Source organism: Molothrus ater, chromosome 11, assembly GCF_012460135.2.
Source record: "Molothrus ater isolate BHLD 08-10-18 breed brown headed cowbird chromosome 11, BPBGC_Mater_1.1, whole genome shotgun sequence".
Taxonomy (NCBI): domain Eukaryota; kingdom Metazoa; phylum Chordata; class Aves; order Passeriformes; family Icteridae; genus Molothrus; species Molothrus ater.
The window spans coordinates 18,610,253-18,626,260 of record NC_050488.2 but is presented as its reverse complement, the minus strand read 5'-3'; the positions used below and the strand labels follow the sequence as shown (position 1 = coordinate 18,626,260).

The window sequence follows — 16,008 nt, the reverse complement described above, 5'->3', positions numbered from 1 at the left end:
AGCCTAATCAGTTCTTAGATTTTATCTGGTTTGGGCTGCAGCAGACACGAGTCAGCAGATAAAGATGCTGCTGGGAAATGTCTCTGTTGATGAGATGCCAATTTTCCCATTTCTCTAATTGTGCACTCCCTTTTTTGGAAAATTACTTTTTCCCTCTTTTGGACCTTTTCAGGGTTTGGATTGAGTGAAGTACAGAAAATAGAACTTTATAAATAATAATAAGTGAATAATGTGGGTCACTGATATGGGATGGGATAATTTGTGATTTTAAGGGCAGATTTCCACTCACCATTTTATACTTATAGGCACAGCCTGAATGGGGCTTTTGGAGTGGCTGTTTGGTGTTTGCTTTTCCCAAACAGAGGTTCCACAAAAAGCCCTAAAAGCTCCAATAAAACCCCAAAAATAGGCACAGACCAGCAGAAGCTTGAGCACCAAGGGCTTCCAGAAACTGCCAAGCTCTGAGGAGCAGCCCCAGCCTGGGGGGAGCTGTGTGGGATCCACAGCCCTTCCACTGGGAAAAATCTGCATTTCCCTGGGCTTAACTGTAGCCCTTGCTGGAAACTCAGAACCATGGGAGTAATTCTTGCTTCCTCTCTTTCTTCCACTGAAATCATGGAGGGCCCATGTGGGTATATTTGCCTAATTGCTATCAGGATGCCAAACAGCTTTTAGGATCTATTCCTCCTGCAGGAACTACTGAAAAACTTTTATAATGGGAGTGACAGAAGAAATGAAGCCACGTTGATGCTCTACTCAAACAAGCAGATCCAAAAATACAAATGCTGTTAAAAAGAGATTCAGGAGATTCCAATACAAAAAGACCAAAAAAATGTGCTGTACAGCTCGGCTGAGTTAGTGTTGGAGAGGCAAAGAACCAGATTGAAACCAGCATTCAGTCAACAAAATAGGAAAACAAACTCTACCATAGTATTTTCTCGTTGCTTTTGTTGTTTTTTGTTTATTTAACAGTGAATAGACTGAAAAGAAATGAGCTCTTGAAATTCAGGTAGGTCTAGTTTAGGTGCTGCTTGAGTGGTGAGAGGTTTGGATGATTCCTATACACACAACTCCTTCTGAAAACTAATTCTGCTGGTCCAAATCCATATTGAGAAGCAAATCTACTCATTCCTACACAGCTATACAGACCCATGCTAGCAACATGTCTCAGTTCAAAATAAAACCAGGCTGCTCTGGACTTGTGTCAATATTAATATCATATGTACAACGTCTCCATGAAATGTTGGCTAGCTCACAAATATACAGATATGAGACAGACACCAAGGAGTTTGCTTAGAAATGCAGCTTGCAGCTGGGAAAAATTAAAAATATTTTGAGTGATGGTGGATGGGAACCCTGTTTTGCCTTGCCACAGGAAAAAGCTGCAGCTTAACTTATTTAAGGAAATAGTGCCAGCTACTGGGCAGCAACTTCACCCACACTCTCCTGTGGGTAAAGCTGCATTTCTAAGTATTGGAATTGACGTCAGCTGTAACCACTAAAACAGGTTTTTTGAATATCATACACAAAGGGGTTTAATTCTTTAGGAGAAAATTATACAATATATAGAATATATTTCTCTGGTATTTTAAATCCCGATTTTCCTCGTTGTGTCACTTTGCAGAGTAACCTGGTTTTGTTGGTGCCATAACCTCGAGGTTTTTTACACACGCACACCTGTGACAACAGCCATACAGGGCAAAAATACTACACAGAGAAACATATTCCAAGCCTAAGAAACACCTGGAGCAGCAGGCAAGGACACAGATGTACCACCAGAGCAAACTCTGGTTTGCTCAGACTAACACATCGTGTAGAAAAAAGAATTACTCTGTTTTATTCAGAAGAAAACACACAGAAATTAGGATGGAAAAATCATCTTTTAGTGGCAGTGACTTGTTTTTGTATTACCTGGATGTCAGGATTTTCCTGACTGGCTCAACTGGCACCCAGCTCCCCAGCACAGAGGTACCTGTGGGGAGCTAACCAGGACAAACACCACAATTAAACACCAATTTTAGGCGTGGAGAGGAAAAGTCGCCGTAGAACTCCCAGTGCTTTCCACTGATCCTTTTTCCTTAGATCCAGAATAAGCTCCAATAAATGAACCATCTTCATTGAACATGCCATGCTCCCCTTCTCCATAATCTACCAGACTATCAGCACTTCCAGTGGCTTTAATGTCCCCGTTAAGTGACTGGAGGCTGCCTTTCAGCGGCTTTTCATCGCTGTCACTACAAAATAAAGAGATGCCTTTCCAAAAACCTGCCTTTCCAAACACCTGCCTTTCCAAAAACCTGCCCTGCACTGCTCGAGGGGCACTGCTCCTGCCTGGGGAAGGGGAGAGAGGGACACCTGGGTGGTACAGTGAGGATGGTCTGACCTCTGAGTCCTGCCCTGCTCCTCACACACCTGAGCTCACCCACATGGGTTTTGTCATTTCCAACAAATTAATTGGTTAATGAGAATTATCAATACTCATCTATTTGGGGTTTTTCCCCCTTTTTGCCTTGGGCAGACAGAATGGACCGAGAGGGAGGGGGAAGGCAAAGGGAATGCTGGAAAGGATTGGAGGGGTCTGTTCCAGCCACCAGGGCTGACATCAAGCATTTGAAACCTCACTTCTCATTTTACAAAACACTGGACAACATTCAGGGACTATTTGTTTCTTTTTCCTTCTGAGGTGGGTGGATGAAGTGATATCACTTCAGTGGGTCACATCTCACTGCTTTGGGAGCATCCCTTTGAGTTTAAATGGCAAATAAGGCGCTTTTCCCCTTTTATTTTTTCTGCTAGTATTTTATTTTACCAGAGTTTATCTCACTGGAGTTTGCCCCTGCTAAGGGGAGGAACTGGGAAAAAACCAAAGTAGCATCAATGTCTGCATCTGCAGTCTCTGTCCAGTGAAAATTCTACGGATAAGGGGAAGAACTGGGAAAAACCAAAGCAGAATGAATGTATACAGCTTCAGACTCTATCCAGTGAAAATTCCATGAAAAAGGACAGGCCCACCACAAAAATTCTGGGAAAAAAAAAGGGGAATTTCACTGGCCATTCCTCCTAATAGCACTACAGAAGAGGAACAAGAACAGGACATTTGCGGGGATTGGGAAAATATTAAAAGATTATATAAAAAAACAACTAAATTAGGCCTGTGGATTAGGGAATAATTACTCATGTAGAGCCCTTGCTGCTAATGCCAACTCAGTGTCAAATCTTTGGCAATTTTATCTAAGGAGGGACAGAGAAATGAACCTGAGCTTCTTCAGGATAGACTCAATATGTGCAGAAACAACACAGAAAAAAAAAATCACTACTTTTCTGCACAGGGCATTTCTCCTCAGAAAAAAGAGAAATTTGGATTTCAGGGGGAAAGGAGGGGGTCAAAGTTATTAACCTCAGGGCTTTCTTACCTTTCTAAATATTTGTCCCATTAGAAAGCATTAAAAATTAAATAAAGATGAAATTATGCAGAAAAAAAAAGCCCTACTCCAGTACAAATAATGTAGTATATATAAGTGGGATTTCAACAACAATTTTATGCCCTTAAGGGCAGCAACACCAGTTTTCCAGCATGGTTCTTATAATTATGTATTTTCCTTCATATCACAATTACATATTGCTAGAAGTTTTAGTTATTTTAAAGCAGCCAAAGTGGTTATTTCAATTCTCCTACAGGGATTTCTGTAGAGCAATGTTTGGTTTCTTAATATTTTTTACCATATTCCAAACTTTTCTTTGTTTTCTTCCCCAAAATTCCCCATATTACATGATTTGGGTCTGAGTTTCAAAAACCCACTGAAGACATAGAATTCAATCCATTGACTTCAGTGGGCTTTTCAGAAGCACCCCAAATTATCATATATATTTACATTATTCATACAATGCTAATTAAAAAAAAACAAAAAAGTGAAAAATAACCACCAATACATCAGCATTTCTTTATATCCCAGCTTGGATGGATTGAAATATACTGGATATACCTTTATATTCCTACTCTTATCCACTCCTATGAGGTTTGCTTTGAAAATGAAAAACAGCATTAATTGCATGCCATAAAAATGTCCCGAATAATGATTTGGAAACAAACAAAACCCCAAGAAACACAAAGCCTTGTGAAAGCAGGTCCTATTTACCTATATTCCCCAAAGATTTCATCTTTTATTGATTGAGCTTCGGGATCTGGATGCAAATCTTCTTTTTCTTTCACTGTGCAAATAAAATAAAGGACAGATCTCTGTGTTGTGTTCTGCTATGGATTTTTCTTTTCCCAGGGGCAATGGGAAATCCATCTGCACTCACCTCCAGGCTGGGCTGGAGCTGGCTGGACACAACCTGTGAGCTTCCAAGAGTTTGAGACCATGCCCTAATTTATGACGAGCAAGTATTTATACAATCATGGAATGGTTTGGGTTGGAAGGGACCTTAAATTTCATCAGGGACATCCTCCAAGATCCCAGGGTGCTCCAAATCCTGTCCAACCTGGCACTGAATGTTTTCAGAGATGGAGCAACCACCACCTCTTTGGGCAACCAGATTTCCACTTCAATACATTTACCTAAATCCTTACTCACTGCCTGGAAAGCGACAGAGGTAATTTTTAGCAAAATATTCCACTGTTAAGCTGCCTGTGGAAGTTCTGTCCATGTGTCCAGCAGCAGTTCCCAGGTGGAAAGTGAGGCAGGGAGTCCTGCCAGCAAGGATCTTGCTGGATTAAATGCTGGAATACTCCAGGAGTGCTGGGAAAGGCCTTTGCAGGCTCTGTGACCAGCACACAGCACAGCTCCACTTACACTCGTTACAATCCTTTCCATGGATATTTATCAAAAGCTACAAATCCTAATTGGATGTTTGTGCTGGCGGCCCTGCGGCCCCCAGAGAGAAACCTCTGAAGGATGTTAGTCATTAACATGTGAGCAGAGGGAAAGGACAATAAATCCATTTACCTGAATATTTGCCTCCTTTATTTCTTCTGACAAAGCAAACTGTCAGCAGCAGCAGGGTGAGCAAGGCGATGGCGCACATCAGCCCAATGAACCAGCCCTGGGTGGAAATCCCCTCGTAAATGCCAGCGTAGGCTTGGGGAGATGGGAGAGGAGCAAAAAGGGAGAAAATTAATCAGAGGGAAAGGGCAGCACCCCACAATAACACGAACACATCATGTTCCTCACTGGATTTTAATGGAGTCAGTCTATGGCTACTGATGGTGCTCAGCTTCAACAGGAATGTCCAGAGTGAGACATTTGGGACTGGAGGGGAGCGTGCGGGCGACAAGGGACAACACAGACACTTGGCAAGGTGGCTCTAAGAGAGCAGTTGAGTCACAGGATTAGCACCACACAGGAAAGCTGAGCACAGAGCTGTTAAGCCTCTCATGCAAAAGCAGTTTTGCGGAAGAGAGAGAGGTAAAAGTGCCCCCAGTACATGCAGATCACCAAACTGGCCACTTAAGGGTTTTATCCCAGCGGCCCTCTCCCATTGCGCAGGTTTGTGAAGGTTTGGGATTGTTCCAGGCTGTTGTAAAGCACAGGGCTCAGCCAAGAGCCTGGGATGTGTTTGTGCTGCCATGGGATTCAACTGCAAAGGGCCAACCTCAACCCCAGAGCACAGAACGATGAGTTTGGGACACTCACACTGCACAGGAACCTCAGCATGGATTCACATGGAAAAACAAACGTTCAGCACCTCGAAGGGCTTCGTGTCTCACCTCTCCCCCTGGTCTCAATTACATCTTCAAAAATGCTATTGTTATCCACCCAGTTCTTAGTCACTAGGCGGATTGTGTACTCAGTGCCAGGCTCAAGGGCCTCGCTGGGCTGAAACTTTGGGGTGGGCTTTACTGCGTCTGAAATCCTGCCGCTGCCTTTACCTACGGAATGCACACAGTCAGGGCACAGGGGTTAATGGCATTCATGGAGCCTAGGAAAGGCACAGTTACAAGTAACACACAAATACAGCAAGGAATTTGAAACATTTGGCATCGGGCAATCTGATTTTTCCAAAAGCAAAAAAAAAAAAAAAATACCCCCAAACATTCCCCTCTGTTTGATTTTTAACGTTCCATCAGATGAAATCAACGGCAGACCAGAGTAATCCTGATGTTCAGGAAGGGGTTTGCACATCTCCCAGGATGAAAGTTAATATTGATGGGGGATTATGGATCTGCTTGAACTAATGCCTGCTTAAAAAATTACAACTTGCAAATGGGCTTGCTTTGTATGGATAATCTGGGGTTTGATGCTTCTCCCATTGAACTGAACTCAGCAGGGAAGCACAGACAGCTTGTTAGCTGGATATGGATCCTTATATGTCTCCCAGAAAAAATTAACAGTGGGATTTGTGCTTGCTTCTCTCCTGACAGTGATTTTCTGTGTCCTTTTAAATTCCACAATGCCTGCACAAAGCAGTGGTTTAGAAACAACTCAACAATTTGCCTGTAAAGGGACATTTAGGCATTTAAGTGTTGCTGATGAGTTTAATATTTGATTAGGAGAAGGTAAATTCCACTAGTTCTGGTTATGGAACCTTGTTATTTGCAAAACACCTCCTGTAACCCCATCTGCATTCAGATTGTGGGCATTAAATGAGATTTTTCAGAACAGCTTTTGTGGAAAGCAGGAGGAAGGGCATTACAGCAGTTGACAATCACTGCCTGCACATGAACAGCAAATTCAGAACTGTGTGTGACATGAGGGATCTCTTACAACATGGAAGTGTCCCTGTTCTCAATGGCAGGAGAGAAATTTGGGGGGCTGCACTTCATAAAAATAATTCTTGAATCGTTCTCAGTCGCCTGATTTGCCTGTTTTGTCCAAAGCCATCTAAACTAATCTGAAAATTGCTCGGCCAATTAGCACTGACAGGGGAACAATGCTCATTAATACTTCAACTAGTAAATAAGCAAAGCAAGAAGCTGCTGGAGATTAAGGCTGAGTTGACAGCTGAAGGGAAAAAAAGAAAAAAGATTAAGATAAATCCAAGCACAGTCAAAGCAGCAGTTCAGGATAAGTTTAAGTTTTTAAGGCAACTCTCCACATATTACAATAAGCAGTTAAATGGGCAGACCACTGGGATCAGAGAGAACACATCCAGCTGAAACACTGCTGATACTGAAGCACAGCTCATTAGCATAAATTAATCCATCTATGGGTAATTTTTGCTAAATGAAGTATGTGAAACCCAGCTATAGTTTTTAATCAAACCGAAAATTAGGCAACAGGATACCACAGGTACATTTTAATTACATGCTCTAAAACCAAGGCATCAGAAAAATGGGAATATTATCCATAAAGGAACAGGAATGAACACGAACCTTCAGCCCAATGTCTGTTAAATACCCCTAACACTTGTGCATGGCATGGAAACTACATTACTCAAAGTTCACACCTAAGGAAGAATTTCTCCTGAATTCCTGGGAAGCAAATCTTAAACCTTGAGCTCCTGGCATGTTCTTGAAGCAGCTTTACCAGTCCCTCTCTGCCCCTTATTTATCCCAGCCTCTTTCTGAACCATCAGCTCTTTGGAGAAGCAGAAAGAGGGAAGTGAGATGGCTGAAAAATTTCTTTTTTTCTGCCCACTCATTGCTCAGCTCTGTCTGATGCTGCAGCTGCCCTGGCACATGGAGCAGCTCAGGGCTGGGATGAACCTCTTGGGATGAGGATGAGCCCAGCCTAACCTGGCACTGGGGATTTACCAACAGCTCTCCATTTACCATCTCCTATCCCAAAACACTCTTTTTTTTTCCTTTAAAACTCAGAACAGGTGTCCAGTGCTGGGTGATTGTGAGGTTTCTTTCCATGCCATTTCTTCCTGGTCTGTGTGACACAGCCAACAGGGGCCCTACAGAGCAGAAAGATTTGCTAAGGGGGGTGGGTTTGGTGGCTGGAATAGAAAAAGCAGTGTGGCCTCCTGAAAAATAAAAGCAAAGATACACAGATAAGGCAAAGCTCCACATTCTGGAAGGCCAGGAACATCCTGGAAGCTGCAGGAATTAGCTGCAGAAAATTGAAAGCAGTTGGGTTGGGTTTTTAATCTCCAATAAGGGAGAAGGAGCATTAGTAATAAAGGCATATCACCAGCACTTCTCATCCTCCCCCACTATTTATCAGCCACACCATGGGACTTGCATGAACATTAAACACTGAACTGCAATTTTACAATATTCCTACTGGGCTCCAAGATATATGGGGAGAACAGAACACACATTTTTTATAGAAGCTTACGGTATAAAGGGAAAAACAATAGAAACCACCCCCGAAGATTTTCCAGAGTGTCCTCCAAAAGTTAGCACATCTGTTATAAAATACACTTATATAAAAAAAAACCTGGCAGTCTGAGAGCTAAATGCTAATTGTGGGCAGCATCTTAATTTATAACCATACCTGTCTAAATACATCTGCTGCAATAAATGCAAAGCTGAACTTCCATTAATTTTCCCCTGCTGCTTGGCTGTTAAAAATGTATAAATATGCAGCACAAGTATCCTTCATTTTCAGGGCTTTTCAGTGCAGGAGGTAATTCATGTTAAATTTGGATTATTTTATACTACAGAGATTAGCAAACCTGTTGTATGTAAAGTTTATTGAGAAAAAATTATAGGTGAGGTGATGATCAAGAAATTTGCACCGATTTGAATGGATTTTCTAGATTGTGAGCTAAAAATTAGGTTTGCTGCTAACAGCACCAGTGGTTACATATAGGAAAAGTATTTTATTATTCCTTTTCCACTGTGCCCAAGGCAAAAGAGAGCTAAACCCACCCACATGCCTTGTTCCAAATGGTTCCTCTGGTCCTGAAGGATAGGAGCCTCTCCCTAAGATTTTCCAAAAGCCTTTGGGAATTATGAGCCAACAGCCACTGGAATATAATGAAATTGGTGAACTTTTATTTCCTGGCTTCTCTGGAGAATAAACCTACAACTGTGTGGCTTCATGTGGATGAATTTCTCATTAATGCTTGGGTTTCTGGACACACAATGATAATTCTCAACATGGAATGTGTGTTTGGTAATCCCCGAGCAGCACTGGCAACAAGATGAAAAGGAGCTTTGTGTTAAAGAAGGGCTGCTACATTAAATTAATCTTTTCACTTCTGGAAGAACATTATTTTGTGTTATGTTTCTGAGAGCTAATGATCTTGGGGAAATTGACATTTTCAAGGGGAAAATTAATTAGTTTGGAGGTCATTTAAGACATACTGCCTGAAAATATGAAGACAGAGATTATAGTCATTTTCTAAGGACAACATACCTTCTTCTGGGGAATGAAACCAGGATGAAACCACAGAAATTAAGCTGTTATTTATTTTGCAGTACAATCCAAATCCCCTTTTGCTCAGGTTCAAGAATCATTTTATCAAGAAATTATAAAGATCTTAGGTTGTCCATAACGGTTTCATTTCTGAGTTATTTTCACTGTACAGATTTGTTTTCAGAGGTGCTACATGAATCCTCACATGAATTAAATAAGGAAATTCCCTTTTCTTTCTAATTCCAGACAACAGTAGCAGGGATAAATGCAAATAAATTAAGGAAACAGCAGTGATGGAGATAAGTAAAAAAAAAATAAAATGTGAATGACTCCAGAGCTGCCACCTCAACATCTCCAGTTTTCTGGCAGATTGCATTGTGAAATTCTGAAATACCCATGGCAAAGGCTGAATTGCAGCACTGGAAGTTTCCAAAGCCTTAAAATGAACAACGAGAGCTTTATGGGTTTATTATTAAAGTGGAACAGAGTGGTTATAGAATCACTGAATCAACCCCCAAAGAAACGTGGAGTGCTCCATCACGGAGTTTCATTTCAGAGGGCACCACATTTTATATCTGTCATTTACGTGGGTCATTTGAAATGATAAACTTTGACTTCTGAAATCACTCCCCTCTTTCAAAAAGAGAGATTGTTTTAATTTTGAGCAATTGCCTTGGTCCCCAAACCACAGCTTAAAACCCCAAGGATGTCACTGAAAGAGTGATTTTAAATTTTTTTTTCAGCCTATCATGTTTAGGTGAAAAATATCTGAACAATTTAGCCAGCAAATAATGACACAGAACTCTAATGGCATCTCAGTGACAGATGCAGTGCCCTAATTTAGGGTGGCTTGAGAAGCAGCAAGGAGCACACATAAATCATAGAACTGAACCCTTGCAGCTTTCATTAATTATACTGCTGTAGTCTAAGAAATATTTCACAAGAATCAGGTGTTGCCACCACTGAAACAGAGTTTAGAAAGTAGAGAATGAGAACAAAATGAATGTCAACATCTCTAAACCATGACAAGGTTATTTCAAGGAGTCAAAACACATTATTCTGGCCACCCAATGAAAGCCAGAAAAGGCAGCTAATGAGGGGAAATGGGGTATTTTTATCTTGGAAAAAAAAAGATATATTTTTCTTTTCTTAATGAGTAATAAATCAAGGTGATTAATAGTTGCTACCAGGTAAGTACCTGTATCCTACATTGAGACTGGAGGCCAAAAGAGAGTTGAGAAGGAGTTTTGCTGCTTGGGAAAACAAATGGCAGTTCCTGGCTGGATCTGGAACTGGGACATGAAGGTCTAAAACACATTTTCCCTGTTTTACCAGTAACTGAAAAGAATACTGCAACTTAGAAGTCCAACAGCACAGGGGCCATTTTTCTATTTTCCATCAACATTGCTGCACACTGTTATCTTTGCTAAAAATGATGCAGTCAGGACTCTTTTGCTTATCACATTCTCTTCCCCCTTCCCCGGGGTAAGTGCACAGCAATGGTTTCTGATTAATAGCAAGGAGCTGCTCCTCAGTACTGTGGAGTTCTCAGACTTGCTGAGCACAGTACATTTTATTTTATTTCAGCTGAAAGTGAAAGATGAGCTATCATAGGGTGCTTGGATTTTTCTCTAAATCACTGAACATCAGTGTTTCAGCACAGGGTGTAAGTGGCAGACAAACACTTACTCCTGGTCTCTGATAAAATAATCATAAATAATGGAGCAAATGCAGTCAACTTGATGTTTATCTGGATTTTCCATGTCAAACAGCTGACCCTAATGTTGCCAGCAGTCCCCCACCTTCACGCACGGGCAGAATTTGTTTTTACAGTATTACTGAGAACAGATTATCTGCATTTTCAATTTTCTGTTTGTGCCTGAATGCAATTCACTTATTCCAGCATGGCTTAAGGAGCTGATGGGTGGGAACAGAAACAGGACTGCACAGCAAAATGAAACAGATGAGCTCTGCTTCCCTGAAGAACACCATGGCCACATTAAAAAGCCCATTGACTGCTCTCATGGCAAGGAAAACAAACTTACTTCCTCTAATTACAAAGGAAATGTCAAGCCTGGATTATTCCCGATGGATTTTTCTGTTACGAAGCAGAGTAATGCAGATTACCCAGGCAGTGCAAAGGAGAGCTCTCTACTGCAAAAACCAGGCCTTTTAAAGCAGTTAGGCCATTATCAGCTGGATTCCATTTAAGCACAACAAACGTAATTCAACCAACCACCATAAACCACGACGTGAGCTCAACACGGTTCTATAACTTGTCTTCCTACCTCCAATTCAGCTGAGTCACTTTCCCACAGTCCTTTTCCACTTAGCCAAAGCAGCATGCCCTGATCATGATTTTACAAAGATAACAAAACCCTAATTTTGTAAGGTTTTACCTACACACAACATTTTCCCCTCTATTCTCAGAGCTCCTCCACAAGGAAACGGATTTTGTGAATTTACTGCCTTGGGCCAGCATCAGCTCCAATTCAGCTAAGTCATTTTCCCACAGTCCTTTTCTACTTAGCCAAAGCAGCATGCCCCAGCCATGATTTTACAAGGGTGGCTAATTTTGTAAGGTTCTACCTACACTCACCATTTTTCCCGTTATTCTCAGAGCTCCTCCACAATGACACAGATTTTGTGAACTTACTGCCTTGGGCCAGCATCAGCTCCAATTCAGCCGAGTCACTTCCCCACAGTCCTTTTCTACTTAGCCAAAGCAGCATGCCCTGACCATGATTTTACAAAGATAACAAAACTCTAATTTTGTAAGGTTTTACCTACACACAACATTTCCCCACCATTCTCCACATGGAAGCGGATTTTGTGAACTTACTGCCTTGGGCCAGCGTCAGCCCCTCCTCGGTGGCCGCCTTCCCGCAGCCCTTGGCCGTGCAGGCTTTGATGTAGAACTTGTACTTGGTGCTGGGGCTGAGCCCCGCCAGGTGCCAGCTCAGTGCTGAGTGGTTGGCCACGCTCACGTTGCTCACGGCGCCCACCTCGTGCGTCTCGTTGACTGCAAGGGAAGAGCATTCAGTCAGTGTTGTGTTCGAAGGGAAATGCCCCAACAAAGGCAGGAACGATGCAGCTGACTCTGAGGCAGAGTGGAAATTTTCCAGAGTGGAAATCCATGTTGGTTTAATGTACATCTTTGAGTTAAGTCTGTAGTTTGAAAACACAGCTGTTTAGTCTGACTGCCTGTTCTCGTAGAAAGCCTAGGCTCGGAGAAACTGCTTCAGCCAAAGGACAGAGATAAGGGGGGGGCAGACAGAGAGACTGATATGAGAGCAGGTCAACCTGACCCAGGAGTTCTTTCTGATAAAGAAAAATTAGCGGCAATTGTCGCACGAAATCTGTAAGAACGAATATGTATGAACCTATTGTGAAATTGCATGCATATGCATTTAAGAGGGGGATAAAAAAGGATCTGGAGTTCTGTAGATAGATCCACTCTGCCCATAATCAGCAAAACCAAAGGGAAGATCTGGATGCAAAGGCATCTGAGCAGCTCTGCTATCAGCAGGGAGAAGTGTAAAGTGCACGGGTGATCATTTTTTTAAAAATAGGGCACAGACTCATCCTTTTCCACCCTCAGAGAACATGCAAAATACACTGAATTATCACCACACCACACAAGTGGTGTTGTGGCAGTCTGGGCTAAGTACTGGCTCTTGCCTGAGGTTGTCTTTGTTTCTCATTTCTTTCCTAGGCAAGAAAGAAAGAAATCCCCTGGTATTTCGTTGTTTTCAGTGTGATTGCTCAACACCATGACTCAGGTGGTCCTTTGTGTTTCTGCTGAGGCACCTTAGGGGGGAGAAACTCCCTGACATAATGTGCAGATCTACATTAATGTGGCTTCACAGAGTGCTCCCATCCCAATTCACTTGGTATTAAATGAGCTTCACTCCCATAAAATGCACCTACAATTTATGTGTCTTTTTAGCCACTACATTAGGGGTAATTTGCCAATATGAAATAATTGAATCAGCCCATAAATGTGGGACAGGGAATGGCAGCAATGGGAGCTTCCATGGGAAAAATGCATGGAAAACTGCATGGAAAACTGCAGCCTGCCCTCTGGCAGCCTCTGTGCACATCACACCTGGGAGTTTTCCTTAACTAATCCTGCTTCAATTCTGAACTGAAAGCAAACAAGGCACATACTTATCTGGTACTGCAGAATGTAGCCAGTGAGGTGGCCATTGGCTTTCTTGGGAAGTCCCCAGGACAGAGTGACTGAGTCCTTGTCAAAGTTCAGGATCCTGAGAAAACGTGGTTGTTCAGGGACTGCAAGACACAGGGATGAGCTTTCAGAGGAGAGAGAACAGGTCTGTCCCTACAAATTCTTGTTAAATGAGATATAATTTAGCTCAACACCCACAGCTTCCCTTTCGAGTGAAGTGCTCTACAAATGGTGGAGTTTTTACTATCACCTTAAATAAGGGAATCAACTCACCTTGTCCCAAGGACAATTTCAATTTATGTCCCTCCATCCCATATTTTCCTCTTGTCTTACCTCCTTCTGGAGTTTTAAAAACCACAGGGGAGCTCTCAGGGCCATCTCCTCTGGAGGTGAAAGCTGAAACTGTCAAGCGGAATTCACTGAAGGGCTCCAGGCCAGGAATCATCCCATAGTTCCTCTCTCCTACAAACGTCAGGAAGTGTTTCTCTGGGTGATGCCTCTTTCCATCCAGCATGCTTCTTGTTTTCCACCAGTTCACCTGCGAGGAGATTGGGATTTTTAGAACAAATTATATTGTAGGGGGATGAGCATGATCATGATCTCTCTCACCGTCCCAAAAATGAGAGATTGCAATCTGGGACTCATTTAATAATTTATTCAACTATATACAAATATTTCTAGAGAGATTTGTAACCTTGTAGCCTCTTAAGTGCCCACGAACTCGGTCCCTTGGTATCCCAACCCAGAAGACTTCGACCAGGGTGCTGTTCAGGACCTCCACCGACACGCCCGCAGGAGCAGCATCTGGAACTGTAGAAACAAAAGTCTCAGGTGTTAAAAACACTTCAGAGAGCCAAGATTCACACTGTTCACAGCTCCAGGGCTTGGCTTTCCAGCTCCAGCTGTGCCATTTCATGCAGTCTCACTGCAGGCAAGCAAAAAGCCATTCCACCTGCATCCAGTGGGTGGAATGGGCCAATAAACATTATTTTTCTGTATTTTTCTGCTGAGGGTTGAGATACATGTGTACTGGGACACATGAATTTCTACACCAGTATTTATGATTTCCTGTTTCAGGCAATGCTTACAGCAGTGAGAAGAATAAAAAGATGATTAACACTGCACTCAAGAAGGCAATCATAAAGGTTTTTTTTATAATCAATTTCATTTTACAACTAAGCTCATTAAACAGTAGGATTTTAATCACTGCATAACACAGAGAGCTATTACAGTGCCTGAAAAAAAGGAGGCCTTGATCCATTGACAACTGAATTGCAAGGAAGATTTTCCACTGGTAGATGCAAAATTAGACTCATCACAGAGAGACAAAGAAAATAAACATCCTGTGGAGTTTCTTTATTCTTGTTCTCACTATTCACCACCTCTTCTGCACCACCAGACCTTCCTGTTCCCACCTCTGGGTGGGCAGTGGGGATTCTCCTGTCTGACAACCACCGAGTCCATTTCCAGCACTCAAACTCCACCTGGGAGCCAAGGAAAACCATGGGGCAGAAACCCAGGCTGCAGAGGATGACACATTCTCCAGGGACGCATGGACAAGGTAACACCAGCGCAGGTGGGAATGTGGCTTTGTCTGCAAATTCACTCAAACACCCCGTGCCTGGGAGTTTGTCCCTAATTGTCAGACTATTTAACTTCTGACAGTGTTAAACTGTTGGATCAAGCCTCAGAGAGCCCAAAGATTTTTCCCTACCAAGTACAGCCCGACTGCTACACTTCAGAGACTTCTCATGGACTGTGGCCTTCAAACAAGTGCCCAGACTAAGCCAACAACTGAGATTAATGAGAGCACAAGTGACCTTTCCAAAAACACCCCTCACACTCCAGCAGGCCGGCATCCAGGCACCCAGCATGGGTCATGTCCATGCCTCATGGAGCCCACCAGGCTGAGCACTGGCACTCCAGCAGCTTTGGGCTGCCCAATCCATCACTCCACACCCCAGCACAAGAAACCCCCATTTTTACAGGCATGCTCCTGCCACTCACCGTCCTCTCCTGAATATCCAATGGTGATGTTTGGTTCCGGGCCAGATCCTAAGTTATTGACAGCCTGGACTTTGATCTCGTAGGGCACGAAGGTGGGCACATTCTTCACGCTCAGGGAGTGCTTCTTCACCAGCTCCTCGTTCCAGTCCGTCTCCACACCCCGCTGCCTCCAGCTGACCTTGTACTCCAGCCCCGGCCCGTTCCTCTCCATGGGCTTCAGTGGCTGGGGAGAATTAAAAGAGATCTTGTCTGTCTTTGTTGGGATCACCAAACGGCAGCCAAGGGGAGTGGGGATGGTTTCGTGTCACTCTAGTGTGGTTGTGTTTGCAGGGGCTCCAGGATGAGGGAAGAGATGAGAATCTTGACTCCATGTTTCAGAAGGCTGATTTGTTATTTTATGATATATATTGTATTAAAAGAAAATGATATATCATAACTATACTAAAGAATAGAAGAAAGGATTTAATCAGAAGCCTAGCAAGGAAAAGAAAGGAATGATAATAAAATCTTGTGACTGTGCTCACAGCCTCAACACAGGTGGCTGTCATTGGTCATCAAGTAAAA

General features: G+C 42.7%; 1 protein-coding gene across 6 annotated transcripts in view; it reads right to left on the bottom strand.

Moving 5' to 3' along the window:
- Positions 1 to 928: 928 nt before the first annotated feature.
- The window catches only part of CHL1 (cell adhesion molecule L1 like), a 128,886-nt gene continuing 113,806 nt past the window's right edge, over positions 929 to 16,008 (bottom strand). For 5 of the 6 annotated variants that reach the window (XM_036390720.2, XM_054515975.1, XM_036390718.2 and 2 more), the window contains 9 exons: positions 15,445 to 15,667; positions 14,132 to 14,247; positions 13,771 to 13,975; positions 13,419 to 13,541; positions 12,091 to 12,270; positions 5,708 to 5,869; positions 4,947 to 5,078; positions 4,137 to 4,209; positions 929 to 2,234 (listed from right to left, as the gene is read on the bottom strand). In XM_036390720.2, coding sequence (XP_036246613.1) covers positions 2,018 to 2,234; positions 4,137 to 4,209; positions 4,947 to 5,078; positions 5,708 to 5,869; positions 12,091 to 12,270; positions 13,419 to 13,541; positions 13,771 to 13,975; positions 14,132 to 14,247; positions 15,445 to 15,667 — 1,431 coding nt within the window. In that variant the 3' untranslated portion in view covers positions 929 to 2,017. The remainder of the gene's footprint in view (positions 2,235 to 4,136; positions 4,210 to 4,946; positions 5,079 to 5,707; positions 5,870 to 12,090; positions 12,271 to 13,418; positions 13,542 to 13,770; positions 13,976 to 14,131; positions 14,248 to 15,444; positions 15,668 to 16,008) is intronic. The other variant, XM_054515977.1, reaches the window with a different exon arrangement.